This window comes from Perna viridis, chromosome 13 (genome assembly GCF_037379345.1).
Source record: "Perna viridis isolate PV_CMFRI_1.1 ecotype Kerala chromosome 13, ASM3737934v1, whole genome shotgun sequence".
Lineage (NCBI taxonomy): Eukaryota > Metazoa > Mollusca > Bivalvia > Mytilida > Mytilidae > Perna > Perna viridis.
In genome coordinates, this window is record NC_142457.1 from 36,098,207 (window position 1) to 36,125,738 (window position 27,532).

The 27,532-nt window shown below is 33.3% G+C and overlaps 1 protein-coding gene across 2 annotated transcripts; it reads left to right on the plus strand.

The window, feature by feature from the left end:
• Positions 1–567: 567 nt before the first annotated feature.
• On the plus strand, positions 568–11,926 carry LOC148600644 (uncharacterized). Of its 2 annotated transcripts, none has more exons than XM_088558678.1 (2): positions 568–691; positions 4,553–11,926. In XM_088558678.1, the coding sequence occupies exon 2, from the start codon at positions 4,557–4,559 to the stop codon at positions 6,060–6,062; it is 1,506 nt and encodes a 501-aa protein (XP_088414804.1). In that variant the 5' UTR covers positions 568–691; positions 4,553–4,556; the 3' UTR covers positions 6,063–11,926. The 2 variants fall into 2 exon arrangements, with proteins under 2 accessions (XP_088414804.1, XP_088414805.1); XM_088558679.1 differs by lacking the exon at positions 568–691 and adding an exon at positions 3,339–3,426.
• Positions 11,927–27,532: the final 15,606 nt, after the last annotated feature.

A 27,532-nucleotide genomic window follows, 5' to 3' on the forward strand; every position in this document is an offset into this window, starting at 1 on the left:
TTTATTGTCGACGAAGTCCTTTATGTAGCTCGATTTTGATTGGCAGATATTCCCGGTTCTACTTAAATACGACTGAATACGCCTGTCAGGTTAAAATACGCCTGTGGGAGAAAAGCATACGTCTGTAGCATTAACATTGTGTTTTCTGTGGAAATAATATTATATTGGCTTGGTAAGATGTATTTTGTTCAATAAATTATCTTTCGGCAAATTATTTGTTGATGGGATGTAGAACTAGCCGATGTAAATAACAATCTGACAGGCGTTCGACATTCGTGATTGCGCATGTGTAATTGTGTATTGAAATAAAATATGTGGACATGTGGTTTACAAAGTTGACAAAAACAAGCCGCCATGATACATGTATAATGCACACACTTCGATCATTTGAACTAGGGAAAAAAGTCGAGAAATATATGATGATAAAAGTCGACATGTTTGTTTATAAAACAACATTCTGACCTTTGAAATGTCGACAAGACAAGTTTTAACCAATTATTCTGACTTATTTTGAAAAAAAAAAAAAACAACTCGGGTGTACCCTATGAGCTTCCATAACTAATCGTGTGTAATCTGTGGTTATACCAGGAAGTAAAAAGATAACATTCCGTACTAAACCAACAGGGCGTTTTCCTCTCTGACGTTCAAATAAGTTAATTTCGTGCTAATTGGGAATACTGACCAGTAAAGAGTAAGATTTACTTTTCCATTCAGCTTTTACTTCAGTTCATTGTACCATCTTCTTGTATTGTCCGTGCTTTATTATTTCATAATGGTTGATAAATATGTCAAGGGTCAAACTTTAAGACTAAGACTAGTCTGTTTTTTTTTTTTTTTTTTTTTTTTTTTTGTTTTCGTTTTTTTTGTTTTTGTTTTGTTGTTTGTTTTTTTGTTTGTTGGTTTTGTTTGTTTGTTTGTTTGTTTTTTTTGAAATATCGAAACAGAATGAGGTCTGCCTCAATACAATGTACACAAATCCATATATAACAAGTATTAATACATGTATATTCAAGTACCAATCCACGTAGAATTCAGACACTGCCAATGGTAGAGGTGATTCATGCTGTAGAATCAAAGTACTCATGTACTGAATCAATTTATATCAATCGTTTTAGCGCCTCAAATATTCGTCGTATTCCAAAAATATGGAATAAAAGGAAAGTACGGGAATCGAATTCAAACGTATCTTAACATAAGCTTATTATAAGCTTATTATTATAAATGGTTAATATCAAACTCATCGTTTTATTTTTCTTAAATTCACCATTCTGATTATGAGGGACATTTAGAAACACACACACCAAAATACATTATGCATCATAGTTGCGTGCCAGTTTGCGTAATGTTCGGGTTCGATATATGTTTACATGGAACACTCCGATATAGCCCATAATTGAACTACAAACTACTAGTTGACCATTCCCAATTTTAAATTTTCAGGTCGAAATTCAGTTTATCGACCTCCAGGTCAAAACTGTCTGTTAAATAATTCAAATTTAAGGAGGTAGACATAGGGTAAAGGACATAACTCTTACAAATCATTATAACGTTTGTATTCAGCATTTGACATCAATATCATGTAAGCATCAAGTAACTTGGACTGATTTCATTATGTTTCAAATGAAAGCGTTATATGCTTTGGTGAAATCGAATATGATGTAACCATATCACTGATTTCAAGAGGCGTCCCCTACCCCAGCTCTACCTCCTTAAGCCACAAATCATTGAAATAAATCATATCCTCAGAAACGTGTTACACTCAACTATCTTCATTTCTCAGTTGATAAGGTTCATAGCTCAAGTGCTACAAGTTGTTTCATAGACACCTATGTGTCATGTGAAAGCGCTTAGTTTCTGGGCACCTAGTACAGAGACACGTACATTAACATAAACGATAAAGTATTATAATACTATCACAGGGGATTGGTCCTACTCCCAAATATGCAGTCCGAATAGTAATATAACAAGAAAACGGGAATCCCAGATTTTGGGGTAACTCGCTTCAACTCAACCACCCCCCACCCCGAATAAAATCAAATATATTTTTTACTTATTACTGCCCTCCAAACAACCTAATAAATAAACACAGGTATCACCACCAAATACTTCTTCATATATAGAGTCGGGCTGCATATTTCATAGTGTGAGCAAGCCCCTGTGATATAATTTCACCAATCATGGCCAAAATAGCAAAATAGAATGATTAATATTGCAAAAAGCAATAATACTAGACCAAAATATGGCACAATTTCCAAGAAGTGCATTATCGAAATTCATATGCCATCGTCTATGCAAAGTTTCATTTTTATTTGCCATCTCGTAGCTTCCGTTGTCATGAGGCGGTAACCGTAATAAAAATATATTTATGATACAGTGAATGATACGTCAGGATGGTTTTGGGGGTTATGGTACCTTTTTGTAACAAAAATGGTCAAACGATGAGCGACAAATAAAAGCATACCATTCCTTTCTTTATAATGTTTCTTGACTGGAACCACTGCCTCAAGGCCTGCATAAGACAGTTTTCCCAATTAGTACTCGGCATTCCTTTTATTATTCTTTTTTCTATGATTGAAGACTATTTACAATCTCGCTGGGTTTTCATTTCTAGTTAAACATCAAATGGTTTATTATGCGTTTAAAAATGAATAGGTAACTTGAATATATTCGTATGTAGTTCCCTTTTTACCTTTAAATGTGGCTATTGTTAACTTATTCATTATTCTTATGTACGTTTAACTGAGCCACTTCACAACGTATATTATTTTCAAATAGTTTTTCCTTCCAACCCAAAACACAATTAATTGTTTTAACGAAGAGTCAGCGACCTATATACATGTATGTAGAATGTAAGACCAGAACTATGACTGGCTAAAATATTCTGACGGAAGTAGACGATTACACAAGTGCTCCGCCCATCTTTGGCATAGCCTAAAATCCTATCAATTATAATGATTATTGGGACATGTTTCAATTTCTATATTAAATTAATGGATCTGCTTTGATTAGTTCTGTTATATTTCATTTCTTTCGATTTCGTTCTTCGTTTCGTTTGATGTTATATTGAGTTTGTTTCGGACTTTACTTTTACTTTACCTTTTTTATCTTCACATTTTTACCTGAAAAATATTCTTTTCCTGGTTTTTAAAGACAATATTTCCTATTTTTTTTTTATTCTTTTATTTATTTATTTATTTATTTTGCTTTAAATCAAACACATAAATAAACAATTGTATGTCTCTGTTTAAATAAAAACAAAAATTTCTTTGCGCTATTCCACTTGTTGTTTCTTGTCGCTTTTTGTCACCTCTTGTCGCCAATTAGTGAGACCCGCAGACCTACGTCATCATTGAAACAGAAACTCTGCGTCTGTCTGAAAGGTGCAGGACCACCGCTAATTTAAATCCCTGACGGTGTTGCATGTCTGTAAGTCATACAAACATATTGTCCCTCAATAACTGTGTTGATTTTCAAACGATATATACGGTTGTGCCAAGTTAAGACATGACAGTAATTCCTGTTGTGATTCGGTGCAGGAGATATATTTTTGTTTTGACCACCACCGATCCCGAAAGGGATGACGCATGCAAGTACTTAAATTCGAGATTCCAGAGAGGTTTAACCTTACTCCTACAACGTTAGAAGTTGGAATTCCGTTCCCCCATACCCCAACTCTTAGGATGGCACCAAGTCAGAAAATAGCTTGCCAACTCCAGCATTGCTGGAGTAGGTTTAACCTTTGAAATCACAACTTTGGATTTTTTTAACGGAAAACAAGGGCTTAATATACATGTACGCACAGTCGTTTGAATATAAGTGACAAATAGCAAAAAAGAGTCAAATATTGCTATTTGTCGCTACAATTCAAACAACTGATGAGCGTATCTGCTTAGTCAGGTCAAGAGGCTTAGTATTTTGACCACTGCGCTCCATGAGGGTTAACCCACTGTATGAATAATAATCAAGGAAACCAAGGTTCTAGCAGAAATCAAAAGAAAGTAATCCAGTGAGAAAGATAAAACATAGAAAACAGACATAAAAAAGAACATGAAGTACATGTCACTAAAATAATACATACAAAGTAGGTTAAGTGTCCTCTGCTTTTCTAGAAACACAGACCGAGTTGCTCATAAAAAGTCCAGGGTAGTTGAAAGTTGAAAGGTTTATATAAACTTATTCTAAAGTCAATAAAAAAAAATGGTAATAAGCTGAATCCACCAGTGTCAAAAGAAAAAAATATCCTCAGTGCCAAATCACAAAATAATAGTTCAAGCTACGTCTCGCAGCACAGCTGTATGTAACTGATTTTAACCTGTATGAAAGGTCTAAATTCATTAAAAAGTCAATAAAAATACATTTTGTAACAAGCCTTATCCATTTTTGGATTCGACCCTGGAGAAATTTTTTTGCTTTGACCACCAACGTCAAAACAAAAAAATAGAACCAATGCCAAATCCCAAAAAGTGATTATACTAAGCTATATATAATTGATTTTAAGAGAATTGTCTCCTGGACTAAAATTAAAATTCATAGTTTTCTCTTTATATTGCAGAAAAATGGCATCATTCATCGACAAAAAAATTCAACTTGACTGTGAAGAACACAAGCAAAGATATCAATATTATTGTAGGTCTCATGACTCTGTTATTTGTCAAAAATGTCGACTGGAGTCCCATAAGAAGTGTAAAGACACTTTAGATATAGAAGATGTCATCCGTGAAGTAAAATCATCTGCAGTTTTCGAGGATTTATGGACCAATATAAAAACAAATCATGAAGCTGTCTTGAATGCAATCATTGACAGGGAAGAAAATGTGAAAAAACTACAGAAAAAGAAGGAAAAACTATCAACTGAGGTGAAAGAAAAAACACAAAATCTTATTGATCAAATTAAGAAACTAGAAAACAAAACACTATCAGAGTTAGAGTCAGTTGTAAATGAAAATATAAATGAAATCAAAGCCACCACAAAAATCCTGGAATCCAATAAAAGAAAACTTGGTGAATTATTGGAACAGGAAGAACTCATTAAGAACCATGTATCAAATTTCGAAACATTCATTGCCACAAAACAAATGGAGAGAGAAGTCCAAGAATCAGAAGAAATCTTACACAAATTATCTGAAAAAGGAGCCATGGATAATACAGACATAGAAATGAATGAAAACATCACAGCAGACGACACAATTTTTGGAATAAAAACTCTGTGTGACATTAAAGTATCAAAAGAAAAAAATACAGCATCCATAGACATAAACAAACCAAACATAGGTCAGGCAGAGGTGAAGACAAGATTCCCCAGACAACTGACACTTAAACAACGGTTTAAAGTAGATCAAGGTTGGTGTCCTGGTTGTTGTATCCTGCCTAATGGACTCCTGGTGTTGACTGATTGTATCAATGGTGTAGTAAACATACTACACAGTAATGGTCAACACAAATCATCAGTCAGATTTAATGGAGGAGGACCATGGGATGTAACAGTCATTAATGAGAACCATGTTGCTGTTTCTAATCCTGACCCAGAAACAATCTCCATCATAGATGTAGACAGGAGTAAAATCATTAAAACACTTCAGATAAAGAGTGATGTCAGTGGAATTACATATAGTGATGGACATTTATACTTCTGTGTACCTCAGGTAGGAATCCGAAAAATTAATGTAGATACAGAAAAAATAGACAAACTCCATAAAGACTGGACTGTTGATGATGATTCATATATAGACACAGATGACAACAGAATATGTTATACCTGTCCTACCTACAACAACACAGTTACTGTCTTAGATTCTGACCTCAGAGTTATCTTCACATTCGAGGATCACAATACAATGTCAGAGCCTCTTGGATTATCAATGGATGAACACCAGAATATTTTTGTGTGTAATTATGGGAAAAATAATTTATTACTAATTTCAAGGGATGGAGATAAACATGAAGTTGTAGTCAGTGGAGGTGATGGGTTGTATGACCCTCGGTGTGTACATTATGATAAAGTGAACCATCATCTCACTGTTGTTGATGAGATGATGGTGGTCAGGATATTTACTGTATATTGACTTTTGATGGAGAACCATCACTGAAATAAACAAATTATTGAGATTAATTCAATTTCAACTTCAAGGTAAGAAAACATGTTTTATTTTTTAAATGTATACTCGAATTCACCTCAGTCTGTTTGCAGTTTTTTAATTATCTTTTAAATTACTCATAAGTTCCTTTAAAAAAGTTGGCATTTAATTCATGTCATTCTGTACTACAACTTTCATACAATTATTTCTCTTTCTTACCTCCGAGATCGAAATATTTCCATATTTATTTTTTATGAGAATTTTGCACTCAGCGTATTGTCTATCCGCCATCTTTTTTCTATGGATGTTTTGAAATGTTCCCTATAATCTCACAATTGAAGAGCTGAAATACCATGATTTCCCGCCATATTTCTGGTTCCCTGCCAATTGAATACTATATGTGGTGAGTTTCATATTAGGTACCAGTTGTAACATTTTCATTCGGAACTTAGGTTTTTCTTTCATTAAATGTAAATAGCAGAAATATGACGGGAAATCATGGTATTTCAGCTCTGCAATTGTGAGATAATATGGATGGCGGATAAACAATACCTTCAGTGCAAAATTCTCATAAAAAATAAATTATTAAATATTTGTTTACATGTAGGGTTTGTTTTTCTAAAGTAATTTTAATAATATCAGACATTTCCATCTTTTTCTTAATTGTCAGACATAAATAAACATATATTTGTTCATATGATAATTAACTTGATAAAAAGAAAAGATACATGATTTAATTTTTGGACTTCATTTTCAAAAATCTTAACAATATTTGACAGAACTTTCTACTTTTATCTTGGCATAAGATTTACAAAAATATGATAATTATTAACTTATTAAAAAATGTTTCAAATAGTACAGAAAATTCATATTGAGTACAGTGTAAAATAAATTTAATTTACATTTTTTATCAATCAGAGTTGGCCTTCATCAAGATTGTCAAATACATGTACATGTATCTACATGTAGATGTGTCATCATTGAAAATAATGTTTGCCTTTTGTTGTATATATTTGCATTTTCATGTTTCTAAATAAATGAAATTTTATCCTTTGAAAACAGAAAATAATTAAAATCAAAAATTTTAATACTAGTATTACTTTGTGTAAATATCTAACACCATACATGTACCACATCAAGATATGAATGAGGTAAAAGATATGTACATGTATTAGCGATTTATTCATACCCAGTATTTACATGTAGACTTTTAAAAATAAATTTCTTTAAAACAATAATTAAAAAAAGTACAGTCATGTAATGTACATGTAGCATTTTTTTAGTCATGATTTGAATTAATTTCATAGAATTTTTTTGGCAACATGTGATATCCTTATAAGTCTTCATTGCTTCAACTAAAATCAACATATTTTTGTTAAAAGTTTTATTTATTTCATAACTTTTATTGTGTTTTTTTCTTGAAATATTAATTACATGTATATTATTGAAAGATACTACTAAGGACATTAAATTAACCACAACAGTGATTACATGTACTTGCAAATGCAATGATAAATAGAAATATCTTCAATTTATAGATTCACATTAGGTACATGTACAGCTACATGTATAAAATGTTGATTTTTAAGTCAGTTGTTGTAAATATATATGTACATGTATGTGTATTTGATTTTATATATTTAGCACTAACAGGGGTGGATGGAGAAATTATGAAAAAGGGGAGGGGTGCCAGGTTATTATTTGCTCATTAAGGTCCATAGATTGCAAAAATTAAAAATTATTCAAAGGGGGACTACACCCTGAACCCGCCACTGTAATTATGTTAACACCTATACCTGTATTTTATAATTGGTTCAAATCTAATGTATGATTCATGTGAGGAACAATGCCAGTTTGTATTTTTATGACTAATAAGATTATAACATGTACATGTATATTTTGTTGAATGGTGCATTTATTATGATTTAGTGTTTTTTTCTTCTCTTGATGGACTAAAACAATATTAATTTATTAAACAAATTCAGATCTAAAGATAAATAAAATATGTTTAATCTATAATGATTTAATTTATCAGAAATCTTCATAACAATATCAGAATTTTTTTCTAAGAAACATGTTTTAATTTACTGACTTAATTATCTTTAATACATTTTTACTTTTTTATTTACATAAATGTAATACATTTTGTAATTAACTTAATAAAAAATCTTTAAAAGAAATGATACTAAATTAGTTTCAGGGTTTGACGTTAACTTTTATATTCACTTGTCCAGTCGGGCAAGTGACATATGTGATTCACTTGCCCAGAACTTTGTGTCACTATATAGTGTTTAAACCAGAAACCCTTGTTTAATAAGACGTGGATGGCAAGAAACTGTTCAACTATAATGCAGATGACAGTGGTTTAACATAAATTTCAGCCATCCATCATTAAACCCACGTTTTCGTTTTAATTCATAGTCAGCTTTTGTATTTTTCTGTGGAATTTCGGGGACCCCAGTTACCCCAAAACAGTCAAGTGTCCCCTGCTTGGCCATGCTTACTCCCTCGACACTTGGGGAGAACTGATTAATTGCAAGCCAAATAAATCGAAAAGCCGTCATATTTTTTGCGGGAATAAGGGGTAAAACAAGAAGCAAAGAAATTACAAGTATTCATGTGAGGAGTTTTTATTTCACATCTTTAGTTTAACAAATGGACAACAATAACTATCTTCTATAGAATTTTATTTCTCTTTTTCTCTCATATTTTCGAAGTTTTCGATACAGATTTCTTACAGTTTTCCAAAGTAAGAAATTCCATAAATAAATCGCGATGTTCAATTGGATAACAAAAATAGATGTACAATTGGACGCATCTGATTGGTCGACATTAATATCATACAATCTATTTTTGGCAAAGGGAAAATCAGAAAACTATCCAATGATAATCTAGGTCGGCAAGGTCGGGAAGAATGGCGAACTATACAGAAGTAATTTTCGATGTTTTAGAGCTGCGATGATCAGAAATAATGTAATTTGGGCACATATTTTTTTCACTTGCCCAGTCGGGCAACTTTGATGTCGTTTTTACTTGCCCAGACCGGCGATTTACTTGCCCCGGGCAATCGGGCAACCTTTAATGTGAAACCCTGAACAGTTTATTTAGTAAAATAATTGATTTTTTGGAAATTATTTTATATTTCTTTATTAATAAGTCTTGGTCTTCATCAAGTTGTTTTTTTTTTCAAATACATGTACATGTATCTAGATGTGTCATCAGTGAAAATCTGTTCACTTCATTGTTTTTGTACATGTATATAGTTGTATTTATCATTTTCATGTTTCTATCTTTGATTTAGTCCTACTCAAATGATTTAAAAAATATTTATTTGTTATTTGTCATGAATATCATATATGTATATACATGTATATTCTTTTAAAAGACTCTTTAAAACAATGAACATGTTAGGCACTGTAAACAAATATAACTTATTGTAGTTATAAATATTATGAATGCATGTACATGTATGCATCCTTTTAATGACTCTTAAAAAACAATACTTTCAAATATTAAAATGAAACTGTAAAAGAAGTAGTATGTAAAAACATGTATTATACTTTATTTTTATTTTTATACAGGATTTGAATTGTTATACAAGACATTTCACCTTCAACTTTGACAACTTGTGATATCCTTGTACATCTATATTCACCTCAAATTTCATTTAAAAAAAAATAAATACATTTCTTCATGTACTGTACATTTATAAATTCTTCTGAAGTTACATGTATATTCATTTTTTTTTCTTGAAATTTGAAATATTTTTGACTTAAAGTAAATAAACTGGAAATCACATGTATTTTCACTAATTGTAAATGCATGGAGATTTCTTCAATACTTACCATGTGTACAGTACATCATCTATGTTTAAATGTAATTTTTATCAATATATAAATGTACATGGCATGAGTAGAATGCACATTTATTCATTTACAATATTTGTTTATTTTTTTTGTATATATATATATATGTTTCATTTCCGTGTGTATGTACTTACAGAGTTGGATTGAGAAATTTAAAAAAGGGGGGTCCCCAAAGGGCACTCAGGTCATTATTTGCTCATTGGATATTTTTAATGAAGATATATGTAACACAAATTTTCCATCACCCCATGAACCCCCTGGATACCCACTGTAAGTATGTTTACATCAATTATTCACAGTTCAATTCCACCAAACCAAAGTCTGACAATTGAATAGGAAATATCAAGTGACTTGTTAAAAATGTCAGTTAGGATTTTCCCTGAGATGAATAAACCCAGTTTTTATTTTAGAACTAATGAGGCCTAACCATATGGAATTACATGTACATGTACATTGAATGGTAGAATGATTTAAAATTTATCTTCTGAAACACTAAGGACAATATTCGTGTATCTACATGTAGATGGCCAAGGCATGGTGAAGTTGGTTTTAAACATTTCGTGAATTTGGATTTTCCGATAATGGGCGAATCCAACATATGTCATGATCAATATGGATATTAATGACAAACCTAATATTTAATGTCCATCAAAGAAGTGACACATTCCAATACATTCTGTGGAATATATATTCATCTTTAGGATGCTGTCAACATGGACTCGTTCAAGAGGCTTTGCCGATTCACGGAGTCTTTAATGATGTGCTCTGCCAATATGGATTATCGCATGAAAGGCAGACTATTTGGATTCTTTTTTTTAAGATGGAATTTTTTTCTCTAGTGAGAACTTTTGTTTATGTAGAACTAAGCTATGAAAAGTTTTTCATGTATTATACATTGTGTCTTGATTATTTGTTTGAACTTGCACTTCAGCATGTTGAAGAGTGAAGTTAATAACATGTATAAAATACATGTACATATAGTGTTCATTTGTAATTATTCATTCAGTTGTAGATAATTCCAAATTTAAAAACATTATTGGTAATTGGCTAAATTGGAAAAATTGTTATGAGGCAAAACAAATATATGTCAATATTACTTGTTTTTTTTTTATTTTAACACCACACCACAGTGCACTTGAAAAGCAAAGCATTTTGGTAAGGATATTTATAATCTTAATGAAATGCACACAAAATGAACATTTCAAGGGCAGCTAATTCTGTCAAAAATTTATTGTTTCTTACATTCTCTTAAAAAATTATTCTAAACAAATCTATTGATGTAGAGATCAAAGTATAATCTTTTCAGATAAAGAAGGTATCCTTGAGTAAAATTGTTTTTTTCATATTTGTGGGCAATGGACATGCATTTTACCTGATTTAAAACTTATTTAATTATTTAGTTTCAATACAGATCCAGTCCAATAATATTAATTCTAAAGTACATTGTAATCCATTTTGCTTCCATGTCAATCCTGTCGATCAGTCATCAGTAATTAAATTTTGTTTCTGAGAACAAACGAGTTTGAATCATCAAGTTTTTTTTTCATAGTGGGAACTTATGTTTTTTTTTTTTGTTTTTTTTTGTTTCGTTATTTTTTTCTTTGATCTTTTTTGTATACTTTATTACACTATTTTAACAACATTTACCACTTAACTTTTTGGTAATTTTTTTAATGCTATAGAAGTTTAAGTTCTAAAGTTACTATTGCAATAACTTAATAATACATGTATGTCAATTTTGATCGTGTGTAAATTAAATATGCTTTCAATTCAAAATTACTGTGAAACATTATCAAACCATTGCAGTCCTCCATAATTAGTCTGATTTTATTCAACTTTAGAAGAGAAGAGTTATTGTTCCTGAATTGTTTCAAGTATCCAGAATTTTACTTCTAATCCAAGCACATTTGAGATTTTTTGTGTAAATTGTCTTGTAATAGTATTCAGATTGCTGGTGTAAAAAAAATAAAACATATATTACTAAAATCTCTTTTTTGTTTGTACTGGCCTGTCTCTGGCCATTTTCAGAAGATATTCCCATGATGGGGTTAATTTTGCGCATTTCAAACACAATGGTATGACGCCATGTTATCTCTGCTTGGCTGTAACTCTAGTGTCCATGGAAGGGCTGTTAAAGTGTGGTCTTGTTGATGTTTTGTCAAGATGTGTCCAATTTATCGCTACCATCTGATGATGATATGTTTCATGTCTTCCTGATTGTATCTGCTAAAGAGGTCATGCCTTCCATGCTGGAGGCCTTATTTAAGAGGGTTCCTTTCGATTTCACTAGTATTAATTAACATTTTAAACAAGAAAAGTTTGAAACAGATAATTAACTGTGGTGGAATAATGGTATCACGCTGTCGTCAGTTCGTCATTGTCGTCTGCCGTCGAATAATAGTATCATGATGTCGTCAGTTTCTTTATTTTGGTCTGTGGTGGAATAATGGTATCATGCTACAGTCAGTTTCATCATTGTTGACTGCGATGAAATAATTGTATCTCGCTTTTGTCAGTTTTGTCATTGTTGTCTGCGGTGGAATAATGGTATCATGCTATCGTCAGTTTCTTCATTGTTGACTGCGGTGGACTAATGGTATCATGCTGTCGTCATTGTCGTCTGCAGTGGAATAATGGTATCATGCTGTCGTCAGTTTCGTCATTGTTGCCTACGATGGACTAATGGTATCATGCTGTTGTCATTGTCTTGTCGTCTGCAGTGGAATAATGGTATCATGCTATCGTCATTGTCGTCTGCGGTGAAATAATGATATGCTATAGTCAGTATCGTCACTGTTGTCTGAGGTGGAATAACGGTATTACGCTGTCGTCAGTGGGGGAATAATGGTATGATGTCGTCAGTTTCATCATTGTTGTCTGTGGTGGAATAATGGTTTAAGCTATGGTCAGTGTCGTCAATGTCGTCTGCGGTGGAGTAATGGTATCATGCTTGTCATCAGTTCATCCTTGTCTGTAGTGGAATAATGGTATCGTGCTGTCTTCAGTTTCGTCATTGTTTTCTGTAGTGGAATAATGGTATCATGCTATAGTTAGTTTCGTTATGGTTGGCTGTAGTGAAATAATTGCAACATGCTGTCGTTAGTTTCATTATTGTTGTCTCCGATGGTATAATTGTATCATGCTTTCGTCAATTCATCATTGTCGTCTGTCGTCGATTAATGGGATCATGATGTCTTCAGTTTCGTCATTGTCGTCTACGACAATTTCCTTTTCGATGTACTCTGTCATTTTCGGATTTTGTATTTACTGTACTGGTTTCTTATCTAAAGGCTTTATTTGTTGTTTTATTAATTGATTGGTTTTTTATGGTGTAACATCCTATTAATTCACCATTAAACAATCGCGGACACCAGCTTTTGTATCAATTACACAAGTACAGCCAGTGAAATAATGGTATCATGCTACAGTCAGTTTCGTTATTGTTGTCTGTGGTGGAATAATGGTACTACGCTCTCATCAGTGTCGTCATTGTCGTCTGCGGTTGAATTATGGTATCATCTTGTCGTCAGTTCATCATTGTCGTCTGTAGTGGATTAATGGTATCATGCTGTCTTAGTTTCATCATTGCTGTCGGCAGTGGAATAATGGTATCATGCTGTGGTTAGTTTCGTCATTGTTGTCTGCGGTTGAATAATGGTATCATGCTGTGGTTAGTTTCGTCATTGTTGTCTGCGGTTGAATAATGGTATCATGCTATAGTCAGTTTCATCATTGTTGACTGCGGTGGAATAATGGTATCATGCTGTCGTCAGTTTTGTTATTGTTGTCTTTAGACATTTCATGTTAGTATACATTGAGTGTATCGATTTTCACGAAATTAAACCACTAAAGAAAGCATGGGAAAGAATCATTCACAATGTAATGAATTATCATAGGAAAGAAAAATCTTTTATTTTTTAATTATTATTTTTTTGTTTTTTTGTTTTTTTTTTTTTTGGTGGCAAAATTGTGAATAACATCTGATATGCACACAGATATGTCTCTATGAATATGCATTAATTATTGCAATGTTTGACAGTCTCTTGTCTCCCAATGTAGCTCGCAAATATCTTTTGATCATGCGCATTGCAGAACGAACTTTTGCTAGTAGCGGAGAATGCACGCATTGTCAATAACACGGTAAAAATTGCATGCACTTTAGGGTAGAATATTTGTTAGTTGCAGTTATAGTTTCCAGTAATTACTCTGGCTGCTCATTTGTACCAACAATACTCCATTTTTCTTTCCATTGGGCGACATTGTCTAGACATGTTCACTTTTCGCCAAGATCGACTTTGAATGTAAATTAGATTTACTGTATCTTCTCAGGGGCGGATCCAGGATTTCATGAATGGGACATAATTGCCAAAATCAGTATAAAGGAAACCAGATTATGACAGGTTTACTAAAGAATATGATAAAAATTGCCATATTCAATACAATATTTAGCAGATTACCATAGTTTTTTTTTTTTTTTGTTTTTTTTTTTGTTTTTTTTTTTTTAAAGGGGGGGGCTGCATCCGTAAATGCTTGTTGCTTGGATTATTAAACAAAATTATAAACAACTCCACCAAAATATTGTACAAGACAATTCATAACACTATAAATCCAGATCCTTCTTCCGTCGAGATATCCGGCAATCATAGTTCCCTCTGAGAAATCTTAAAGAGACCTGTCCATTAAACATCTTGCGGGAAGGATCAAGTTTTAGAAGAGTGCAATTTTAAAAAGCATTCACCTTAAAGTTTTTATTTTTTGTTTGTTTATTTATTTGTGTGTTTGGTCACAATGTTTTTTTTTTATCCAAAATTGGAATCATAACTGCTTAAAAACGCAAAGCATCTGCCCCTAAAAGATAAATGGTCAGTCCCAAAGACTACTGTACAGTTCCACTTGATCAGACGTTAACAGCCAACTTCATAGATCTTGTTCACGAAGCGCTCAGTACATAATGGAATGCTCATTGGACAGAGGTCAGGATATCAACGGTGTTTTAACACTTCAAGTTAGTCTTCACTTCTCATCTCTTTTCCTTACTTGATTTTCGTATGTTTATTGGGAATATTTGTAACATTGTAAGATGCGCTTGTTATGACATATTGCCATGAGCAGTCAGTAATAGATGTCCTCGATCCTGCAAATTTACAAAAGCGACAATTTCACAGCCTTGCGGAAGAGTAATGATCAGTGACGGATCCAGTGGAGGGAGGAAGAGGTTTTGTTAAGGACAAAATGATCAAATATTGGCCTCGAATCCCCCTTCTTCTCATGTGGAAACCCCTTCTAGGAATAAATCTCTGAATCCGCCATGGGTCAAACTTTTAATTAATTCGTGGCTGAAATAATGTACCTACAGGAAGAGGGAACCAAGGTTATAGCGGAAATCAAAAGAATGTAATCCAGGTACAAAGACCAGACATGGAAAACAGACGTACACAACAAAGAATATAAAGCAGCTAAAACCATACACACAAAGTAACTAAAGCAAATGGGAAACTCGGACTCCACTGAAAACTTGGGCATGGACCAGATGGACCGGTAGGGTAGAACTTTTCTAGAAACACCCACCGAGTTGCTCATAAAAAGTTCGGGGTAGACGAAAGAGGAAAGGAACACTATGACACGTTGAACAAATAAGTTTTCATGGCGCAGATGGATACACCGTAATGATCCACGAGTTCATGATGACGACCACAAAACTTCTGCATTGATGACTTCAATCTTGTAGCAACATAACCATGTTCCAGAAGCCTACTTGTAAGAATTCTTGCGCGATACAAAAAGTCTGCGTACATGTAGTTGTTGGAGAATTTTGTAAATTTGGCAAAAATTAGCAAATAGCCTGGAACTCCATTTTTCTCGGGAACTATCCAGAATTCCCTTTTTCAAAAGTTCCCGCCCTTGATTGTACTTTTGAAAAAAAAATATGACAATATTTAAAAAGATCTACTTATTCTTATACCTAATTAATATTTTTATTATACGAATCACTTAATTCAAATTCAAATTTAAAGCGACCCTCTCATGAATATTATTGACGGCTACCTTCCATGTGGGCTGGTATTGACGGTTAGGTTGACCATGTCTTCCCATTATGTAATATGCTTTGGCTGTACCTTGTGTTGATTATAACCACCCTGAAAGATTTTAGATGCCCGTCCAAAGAATTCCAGCAATGGTTATGTACATAGATCACGGTGTTCGTCCATGCCTCTAAAGCCAAGCATCTTGCAGTTATAAAAGAAAACAGCATACAAATACTATAATAAGCGTAACAGAATGTCAGGATTTTGCAGCAAGAATTAAAGTGCGACAATTCTATAAGCCTCAGTAAAATAACTCATATTTCAGAACATTACGTAAGGTAATTTTGCTGAATAATTACTAATTCTAGTTCCGACGCAGTTGGTATTGAGTTACTCCTACAACGTAAGAGGTTCGAACTCCGTTCCTCCATATCCCAATGTCAAAAATAGCTTGGCAGACAAAATCTATCATTGCTGGAGTAAGTATTTAGTTACCTCTACAATGTAAGAGGTCCGAATTCCGTTCCTCCATATCCCCATGTCAGAATATAGCTTGGCGGACAACCTCTAGCATTGCTGAAGTAGGTATTGAATTGCTCCTTCAGTGTAAGAGGTCCGAATTCTCTTCCTCCATATCCCCAAGTCAGAAAATAGCTTGGCAGACAAACTCTAGCATTGCTGGAGTAGGTATTGAGTTACTCCTACAACGTGAGAGGTTGAAATTCCGTTCCTCCATATCCCTAAGTCAGAAAATAGCTTGGTAGACAACATCTGGCATTGCTGGAGTAGGTATTGAGTTACTCCTACAACGTAAGAGGTTGGAATTCCGTTACTCCATATCCCCAAGTCAGAAAATAGCTTGGCAGACATTTCTAGCATTGCTGGGGTAAGTATTGAGTTACTCCTACAACGTGAGAGGTTGGAATTCCGTTCCTCCATATCCCCAAGTCAGACAAATGGCCGCCGTTACTAAAAATTGACCACAGGGGTCAAATTGTAGACTTATGCAAATAACTAAAAAACAGATGTGTTTAGCTAAAATCTGATATAGGGGTAACATTGTTAATCACGATTGATCTATGCCGACTTTGTTAGAAAGATTCGTTGACGAATGAATGAGTTATGGGTCCTGAGATAGATCTTGTTTCCGAATTACACATTTCCAATTTTGAAAATTTTCTCCTCTTAACTATTGGATGTATTAAACTAAAACTCTGCATGAATATTATGTAGAACATGTTTAACAATCTGTATGTGGGGATTTTTGATTTTGCGAAAATATGGCCATCGTTACTAAAAATACACTATAGGGGTCATATTGTAGAATTACGCCAAAACGCAAAAACAGTTTTGTTTAGCTAAATCTGGTAGGGAATAACTTGTTCAGCATGATGGGGTGGACCTATGCCGAAATATTCAGAAAGATCCGTTGACAAATGAATGAGTAATGGGTCCTGAAATGGATTTTTTCCCTGAATTTTACATTTCAATTTTAAAATCTGGCAGTGATTAAAATTGTTCAGCATGATGGAATTACCTACATGTACGTGAATGCCGAAATTTTCAGCAAGATCCGTTGAAAAATGAATCAGTTATGGGTACTGAAATGGATTTTTTAAAAATCTTCTCTTAGACAACTTCAAGCCATAGGATAGATTGTAACCAAACATTGCATGAATCTTTGTTAGGATATCCTTAACAATATCTGCCGAAATAAATGCCGCCACTAACAAAAATGAGGACATGTTGAAATAACTTGAAAACCAAAGGGTTTAGTCTAATTTTCTAGGGGGGAAATTGATCAGCATGGTAAAACCGACCTCTTCTGAAATTGTCATAAAGATCTGTTGCTCAATTTATGAGTTATTGCCCTAGAAAACAAATGACAATTAGAGATTTATGTTGTAATATGAAAACCGGGCGGTTAACTAAGTTGCTCTGTGTTGATTAAATGATTCTTGTGAAATTAGTACGGTTAGGTCATGCGTCCAGCTTTAGAAAGTTATAAAGACTAGTTTTGACCAGGTGAGCGATTCAGGCATTCTAGAGCCTCTAGTTTGAAAAAAAGTACTTGTTTTTAATAGCATTGCACATTAAGTGTATGTATCACGTAACTATAAAATCCTTGTATAATTTTTTTTATAATGTGGTGCTGAACCGGGCCTACCGTCAAAAATGGTTTATGTCGGTTGAAAGTACATTTGTATATGTAACTTGATTTTTTTCCTTCAATTTTCCTGTTGAAAGTACAAGTCTTGGGTTGGAATATCATATAACGAAAATTCGTAGATTCGTCACTATCTGGTTCAAGCAGAGGAATGTTTCCGAAGCTTACATGTACGTTGTCTGACATCTTTCATATGACAGATATTTTTTTTTTTTTGGTGTCTTGTATATTGTTGGTGAGTTGACATTCATGTGAATACCAATTATAGGGTTTGTCCTAAGTTCCGTTTGCAGTTTCTTCCACGAGTTCTAATTAGTCTTCAATTGGTCTAATGATGATGTTTATGATTGAACTTCATTGATATCTCGGCAAATAAAGTATGAGCTAAATTGGTTATACGATAGTTGCATATGAAAAAGAAATGCTCTCAGCTGCGCCTCGAGGATTATCTTCCATATACCATAATCAACTATGGTAAATCTGTGAATGCCCCTTTTGGTGTAGTTACCCTTCATTCCTGATTTGGAGTTTAACCAGCCAGTTGTAATAAAGTATTTTCATTCACAGACCTTTGCATATTTTCAGGTTAGTAAATTTTATTTTCCTTTTTAAGTGCAAGACTTAATTAAAGAGGCTTCTCGGTTGCATTTTTGCAATGCGTGCAACTCAATTATATTTTTGTTATTTTGTTTGCAATTGGGTAACTTATTCTCGGAAGCAAATTAAAAGGGTCGTAAAGGCAGTTGCCCCTCAACTTTTTTGTGAAGTATTTTATTTTTGTTTAAAGTGATGAATTTTGGTAATGTAGAATTCATTTGTAATCTTTAAGTTTTGTTATTTAATTCGAGTCATTTGTTGAGTACCTTTACAATAGATTAGCATCTTTTAAAATGGTTAGCAAGGGAGATAACTCATATTTACTCATAACGCAACATGAACTTATAGTTTTGTTTGCAACGCTTTCCTAAGTTTAGACAATTTATTAGGAAGGTAAGTGTTAGAACTTTATTATTGAAAGCCTTTAACGCACAGTTTTCATGTTTGCTAAGTAACAAAGCACCAACAGATAATTTGTTGTTTTCCTAAATCTCCAAATGTTATATTCTAACTTTTCCCCATTTCATATTATTACTACGCATAATTTACTGTATTTTGTAAATAATGTTTTGTTCACGGGTTCAATTTCGTTACTTTTGACCTTCTTTGCTACCTTTCATAGGAACTTATATTTATTTTAATTTAGTTGAAGAGTTGTCTCCACTTGAGACGCCAAAAGTTAATTTTGATGCTAATGTCTAGTAGGATCCATTTATAGATTTAAAGCAAATGATTTATGGTGTTATAGTGTATTATATTTGATTAATATGACATCTGAAAATATTTTTTACCATTACTGTTTTTGCCTAGCTCCTCGCTTCGCCCCAACAGGTACCAGTATCGTATTGCATATCCCTGAGCGGGTGTGCGTCAAAACATGGATGCCATAAAAATATAGTGCATTTTCTTTTTGCCTCTCTACAAACTAATGTTTTGTCAAAAGACATGAACAATGACTTAAAAACTAGAGCAAACATCACACTGTAAGATGAAGAACTTTTTTAAAAGAAAATCTAACATAATATCATAAAAATGTTCCACTGAAAAGGTTGGTTTGGTGAGTGCAAAACGAAAGTGAAAGTAGGGAAAATGGCTATTTATAGTTCAAGACCACTTTTCTGTCCAATCTTCGTGGACTCACCCTATTTTCTTTGCGGGAAATTATTTTTTCACATGTCCTTAGAAATGCTACATAAGTGAAAGTTTTATTGAATCAATTTACATATTTTTTAAAAAATCCTAAAAATATGCACTTCACTATAGAAGTCTATGGGAAAATTAATACGATACTGAGACCAACATTCTTCACTTAGTTATTGTTCTTTATTTCTTGTAATATCTAGCCAAATTTGTTAGCACCACCTGGTGGGTAGCATTATTTTTCGTGTATGACTACAATTCCGGCATTTTTTTTTTCAAGAAGAAATTATCCGTTTTGCATCTGAGGTTATTTTTTAGTGTAGCGGAAATGGCAAATTAGTTCCAATTGCTCTCCTTGTCTGCCCGAAATTTACACGCCCAAAAAATGTCAACCAACCAAGACTTGAACAGTGTGTCAATTAGAATGTACGCTGATTAATTAACATATCCTTTTATAGCATTAAGATAATTACCAGTCATTATTTATACAGCGGACAAACTCATAGCACAGTAACTGCCAAAGGGACAGCACTTGTTTTGATGATTATTAAAACCACTATTAGTACATATTTGAACCTCTGGCAGATTTGGAATGTAGGGGTCAGAAGTTTAAATCCCATTTTTGTTGGAAGATTTTTAAATTTTTTTTTGCAAAAATAAAAAAAAAGAATAAAGATTAATCAGCGAGTCAACTATATATATATCTCATTTTGGAATTGGATACTGTCCTTCACGACTAATTATATAATATTGTATAGACAGTTGTTAATGACATTTTTTATTATGTTTTGTACCTCAGATCAGCAATTCTTAGCCTTGTACCCATTATTCTGGAACCAGTTTTTCGAAATCTCTGGATCCGCTCATGAAATCATATAATATTTTTTTTTGTTTGTTTGACAAAGGCCAAAGCTGATTCTTTGATAAATAATCATATCCTTATTCTGCATGAGTGAGAGCAACTAATATTTCGATAATTGCTGAGTGTAATTCTTTAAAACAGTAGCACAAACACGCCCTGTGTGTAACCTGAAAAGCCTGTCTAAGTACAACTAAGCACACCCATTGAGTGTTTTTGGGGGTTACAGTTAAGGAAGAGACAGTTAAAGGAATAAATTATTACTAGTATATTATTTCCATGTACTTGTATAAGGATTAATGAAATAAATAATAATTTAAATAAATATCCACTAAATCTAACACGATCAACTCATTCAAGTATATGGTATTGGAATATCCCCCCACCCCCAGGATAAACTTCTGGGACGTAATATACATGTACTCCCACTGAATCCACTAATAGCGTTCAGAAGTTTTCTTTTACATTAATAGTGAAATGGTATTACCAATATTACAGGTAGTGAATGTGTGTACCACCCATGCATATTTACAATGTACATACATGTATAAACATCTCTCCTTTAAAGCCGAAATCTGGGTTTGTGTGTGTGGAGGTGGGGGTAAAATGCTGAAATAAGGCAGGGCATTGGGAGTTCAAATTCTAAGACAGTCAGTGGGCAGATTGAAAATTATATAGTATCATCATTTTTGTAGGCAGTGTGTCATTGAACAGTCCCTGTGTATACAATGAACGGTCCCTTTGTAAACAATGGATGGTCCATATGTATACATGCCACTCCTTGTTCTTAACTATTTTTCGGTTTGGTTTGTTTTGTTTTGTTTTGTTTGGGGGGGATTTTCCAACGCAGTCGGTGTTGCTGTGCTTTTTACCCTTTGAGCTTAAGGACGCTCTTCTATGGAAACGCAAGTCACCTGATCGCAGTTCTTTTTCCCAAATTGGCCAAATACTGTTAACTTAGTGGGGTTCGAAAAGAAAATTGAAATTGCGTGCCATGCGTTATTTCCTGATGAAAGTTATAAGTAAAAAGAACAATTTTTTCCTGTGTACTTGTTTAATCTTAATACAATACTGGACCCACTTGGGTTTAATCAAGTTCCAAATATTTCGAGAAATAGTTGTCTATTGCGGAAACCATTGTTACTTTAAATTGTATTTCAAATAACATAACATAATATTAAAAATGACTTACATGTATCTGCCAAATTGAATAAGTTTCCTAACATGATTTTTGTCCTGTAATTCTTGCATCTGTTATCCCTTTAGGGATTCAGTGCTGAAGATATGTTTTTGTTTTAACCACCACCAATTGTGGTTAAAATAAAAAAAAAAGTATCTCCAGCACTGAATCTTAAAGGGATTATTGCATCTGGAGATTGGCTAAACTCTCCAGGCAAGGAGTGTCTGTTCTAAGTCCATTTTTTTTCAAGACGTGTCTACACTGAAGACAGAATATTGAAATATTGAATAATGTGATAATTTATTTATACCAATAAATGGGCTGGTTCACTCCAGTTTAAGTCAAAAACCAGAATACTCCGGTTCCATGATATGTTTGTTGTTCCCGTAACCAGAGCGGGCTTTAATTGAGACATTTGACTTCCGCTATTTTGTAAAAAAAATATTATAGAAGTTGATTATATTAAAGCATAATTTTGATATTCATAATATTGGTAAGTTGTGTAAGAAGGCATCTCAGGATCAGCTAAATATACTAAAACGCTTTGGTCCAGTTTTAAATAGTCTCACAAAACTCACCGTAAGTCACACTTTTTGGGCTCTTTGTCAGATTCATGATGCATCTTATCAAAGAAATGAGATTGAAACACAAATTTATGGGTTTAAATTCGAAGTTTCTTAAGTTTGGGTTTTGGGAGAAATTTGACCTGCTTAATCGTGTTGATGACACAGGTATTTGAGGACATGTCCCTCTTGGTGCGTATCCCCTTTTTTTTCTGACAGACTTTTCACATATTTTTTGGCTTTTTCCCTTTTTCTATACAATATGGGTCAATACAATGCACATCTAGTTACCGATGTATCGGCAGGTCCCTACATGTACATTTTTTTTTGTATATCAGAGCCTCTGGGGCACTCATATAGGGACCTGTCCTCACGTATCTGTGGTTTGCGGGACAAATAAATATGATTAAATCGTGTAAGTTCGCACGTATGACCATTTTCGATACTTTTACTCTATTAATTAAATGATTCTTGTGAAAATAGTACAGTAAGGTCAAGAGTCCAGCTCTAGAAACTAAATGACCAAGTTTGACTAGGTGAGCGATAAAGTTTGCCAGTACAGGTACGATAACACAGGTAATTTGTAGTGCATTTATGACAAAATTAGGAAGAAACACACTATATTCGTATACAACAAAAAGTCTTTGGAGGAATTAAGTGTGATCCCTTACCTTTTAGATCGGCTTGTTCTGAAACTCAAATAAATACTTCATTTGTGTAAAGCTCATCAATTTGTTAGTCTAACTGCAAAGTTTTACGGAAATTTGTTTAAAAAAAAAAGATTTATGCAAACTTATATCCATGGTGTACATGTATGTTGTGACTTCAACTTTGTGCAGATTGGATAAAGAAGTGTCCTATAAATGGCCTCAATTCAAATATTTGAAGATTTACTCTGTCGTTTTTTCTTTATTTCCATTGCTTTGCATGTTTCTGAAGTACAAAACACCAGCTAGTCAGGTTTCCATCTGATTTAAGACAAAAATATGTGTTTTAATACATGATACTGCAGTATTAGAGCATTTTCACTTAGTACAGGTGTACTTATATAAAAACTTATTTTTAGAAGCTAAAAGTAAATGAATGAACCCAAACTTGCTTCTAAAGTGCTCCAGACACATTAAATGCACTTTAAAAATAATAGAGGCTGTCTTTTAGGTTAAACTATCAGATGATGTAATTTAAATCAAGCCAAGACCAGGACTGTTAAATTGCCAGTTTTGGCAAATATGCCATTTATACTCAGATTTCATCCCTACAGCCAAAAAAAATAGTGAACAGATATTTTAAAATGCATGTTTTGATGCTTATGTGGTACATGTGAACTCAACTGGATTTTTCTATTTCATATCAGGTCAGGTTTTGTTCTACTTTGAAGCTCTTTATTGTAAGACCGGCTCCAAAATAACTGTTTTTTTGTCAACTTGGTAGGGGCTTAAGTGGCATATTTATCCAAAATATATGTAAAAGAATGGGAAATCATGCTTTTTTTTACATTTTCATTTCTCTCTCAAATTTGTTTTCAGAATTGCATACCAATGGAGTACAGAGTTGTGCATGTATTACAAGAGGTTGCAACAACTGACAAAAACTGTTAAATTACCAAATGACCTTTCCCATCAAAAACAAGTTCTAAATGTTCAAATTGTTACCTATACACTTTCCACTGATTATGAATGGTGTTTATTTGCTGTTATTATGACACTGTGTGTGCAGAAACTCATAATGAGACAATAATTAGCTCATATGCCCAATTTTACCATGATGCCATAAGCAATTAAGAGATTTACATTGAAAATTCCATGGAAACCCATTTAGATATGGACAAAATGAAAATATTTTTTTTTTGGTTTTTAGCCACATTTCAATTTTATTCTGTTAATTCTCAGAAATAACCCCCCAAAACATATGAAAATGTGACCTCTCCAATAGGTACATGTATCAGAACACAATTAATTTTGAAATGCATTTCAAGAGACCCATTTTGACATATAAAAAAATTTACACCACTTCAAATTCAATAAAACTTTACCATAATGGAAACATGTATAGAAACATTTCTTAATGAGTGCCATTCTATGCTTTAGAGACCTCGTAGATATGAAAAGTGACCACTGCCAAATGTCCTAAATTTTGACTTTGTTCCACAGGACCAAATAAAAATTTCCACATGAAATTACAGAATGAAAAAAAAAATCCCTTGTACATGTATATTTGATCCTTGCCCCACATATCTGTTGCAAATACTATTAAAGATGTAAAGTTCAGGACAGCAAAAAACATTGGAAGAAACACACTAAAAAAAAACCTCTATTCTGATTCAACTTTGTGGAGGATTTTTTAAAGTACACAAGTCTGTATGTGGTTTGGTCAGCTCTGAAATTAAGAAAATACATGAATTACTTTTTTATTTTATGAAAAAATCAATAAAACATGCAATCATAAAGAGTCATCTTGAATAAACTGTACATGTACTGCAGAATTACCTCCCTTTACAGTATAAATTTAATTTTCTGATTTTTGAGGTATTTGCTATAATATCTTAACTTATTTTTGTTGAAATCAGTTTTCTATGTATTTTATTACCTTTTGCTGTAAGAAAATTGTATTTAGAAGGGATTTTTGACTCTCCTTGGATTTATGCCTCTGAAAATGTCATTAATCAGGGGTGGATCCAGGATTTGAGTTTAAGGGGGTGGGCATTAATTGAATTTAATGTCGCGCAAAGCTAGGCAAAACAAATTATTGAGTGAAACTTCTGGCGAAAATGTTCAGTAAATAAGATCTATTTTTGGTGCAAATTTCAGAAAAATGTGTTTATTTTTTATGGATTGGTATCCCCTGAGTTGAATATGGCAATAATTTCAATACTGAACAGATTAGTGATTCAGTCTGTTTGTCACACGTTAGGTTTGGAGGTAGCTGTTATATCTTGGATTGATTAGTAAAGTGTATATAGTGATCTCATGTCTGTCTGTCTGTCACACATTAGTTTTGGCAGTGTTTGTTTACCTCTACTTGATAGTCAAGTGAATGTAGTGATGTCATGTTAGTCTTGTCTGTCTGTTAGGTTTTTAGATATTTTGTATACTTGTGGTAAATTAGTCAAGTGTATAAAATGATTTCATGTCAGTCTGTCTTTAGCATGTTAGGTTTGAAACTAGTTTTTTTATACCTCTGGTAAATTAGTCAAGTGTTTAAAGTGATCTCGTGTCTGTCTGTCTGTACCTTGATAGGTTTTGAGGTAGTTTTTCATACCTCTAGTAAATTAGTTAAGTGAATAAAGTGATGTCATGTCAGTCTGTCTGTCTGTCTGTTAGGTTTTTAGGTATTTTATATACCTGTGGTAAATTAGTCAAGTGTATAAAGTGATCTCTTGTCTGGCTGTCTGTAGCATATTAGGTTTTGAGCTAGTTTTTTATACCTCTGGTAAATTAGTCAAGTGTATTAAGTGATCTTGTGTCTGTCTGTCTGTAGCATGTTGATTTGGATGTAGTTTTCTTATACCTCTGGTAAATTAGCCAGGTGTATAAAGTGTCAGTCTGTCTGTGTGTCTGTCTGTCAGTTAGGTTTTTATTTTAGGTATTTTATATACCTGTGGTAAATTAGTCAAGTGTATAAAGTGATCTTGTATCTGTCTGTCTGTAGCATGTTATGTTTGGAGCTAGTTTTTTTATACCTCTGGTAAATTAGTTAAGTGTATTAAGTGATCTCGTGTCTGTCTGTCTGTAGCATGTTAGGTTTGAGGTAGTTTTTTTATACTTCTGGTAAATAAGTCAAGTGTATTAAGTGATCTCCTTTCTGTCTCTCTGTCTGTCTGTCTGTCTGTAGCATGTTAGGTTTGGTGGAAGGTATTTTATACTTCTGGTAAATTAGTCAAGTGTATTTAGTGATCTCCTGTCTGTCTGTCTGTCAGTCTGTTAGGTTTTTAGGTATTTTATATACCTGTGGTAAATTAGTCAAGTGTATAAAGTAACCTTTTGTCTGGCTGTCTGGAGGATATTGGGTTTGGAGCTAGTTTTTTATACTTCTGGTAAATTAGTCAAGTGTATTAAGTGATCTCGTGTCTGTCTGTCTGTAGCATGTTGATTTGGAGGTAGTTTTTTTTTTACCTCTTGTAAATTAGCCAGGTGTATATATTGATGTCATGTCAGTCTGTCTGTAGCTTTATTGGTTTGGAGGTAGTTTTTTGTTCTACCTCTGGTAAATTAGTCAGGTGTATAAAGTGATGTCATGTCAGTCTGTTTGTCTGTTAGGTTTTTGGGTATTTTCTATATACATGTGGTAAATTAGTCAAGTGTATAAAGTGATCTCTTGTCTGTTGGTCTGTCTGTAGTATGTTAGGCTTGTAGGTAGTTTTTATACCTCTGGTTACTTAGTCAAGTGTATAAAGTAGTCAAGGTGTCAGTCTAACTGTCTGATTAGTATAGCCTGAAGTGTATATAGTGATTTCATGTCTGTCTGTTTGTTTGCTTGGGATGTAGTTTTTATATACCTCTTATTAATTAGTCAAGTGTATAACGTTGTCAAGGTGCCAGTCTAACTTTTTGATTAGTCAAGCCTAAAGTTTACATGTATATTGTGGTTTCATGTCTGTCTGTTACGTGTTAGGTTGGAGGTAGTTTATTAACCTCAGGTTAATTAGTCAAGTGTATAAGTGGTCTGGGTATCAGTCTTTCTGTCTGTTAGGACAGGTTTGGTTTAAAAATAAAATCCATGAGATAAATAGTTGCATATTTTGTGCTTGTAAGTACAACATTTTTTTCGGTTCTATTTTCAGGTCTGGTGTCTCTCCAGTGGCATAGAAGTATGTGTCGGAAGAAATCGTCTGCTTTCATCTCAATTGTTCCATGTTCATCTTGACTGAGTAAATATCATCTTCCAGTACTATGTACTTGGGGCTGTTTGAGATGATGGCATTTCATCATCATCTATGGATTCAGCAACTGAGGACCTACCACAAATATTTTTTGCCTTCATCTTGGAGAATGGATTTAGACTCTCATTTGTACAAACCAGCCTGACTTCTTGAGTGCTCCAGAATGTATCTAGACCCTTCC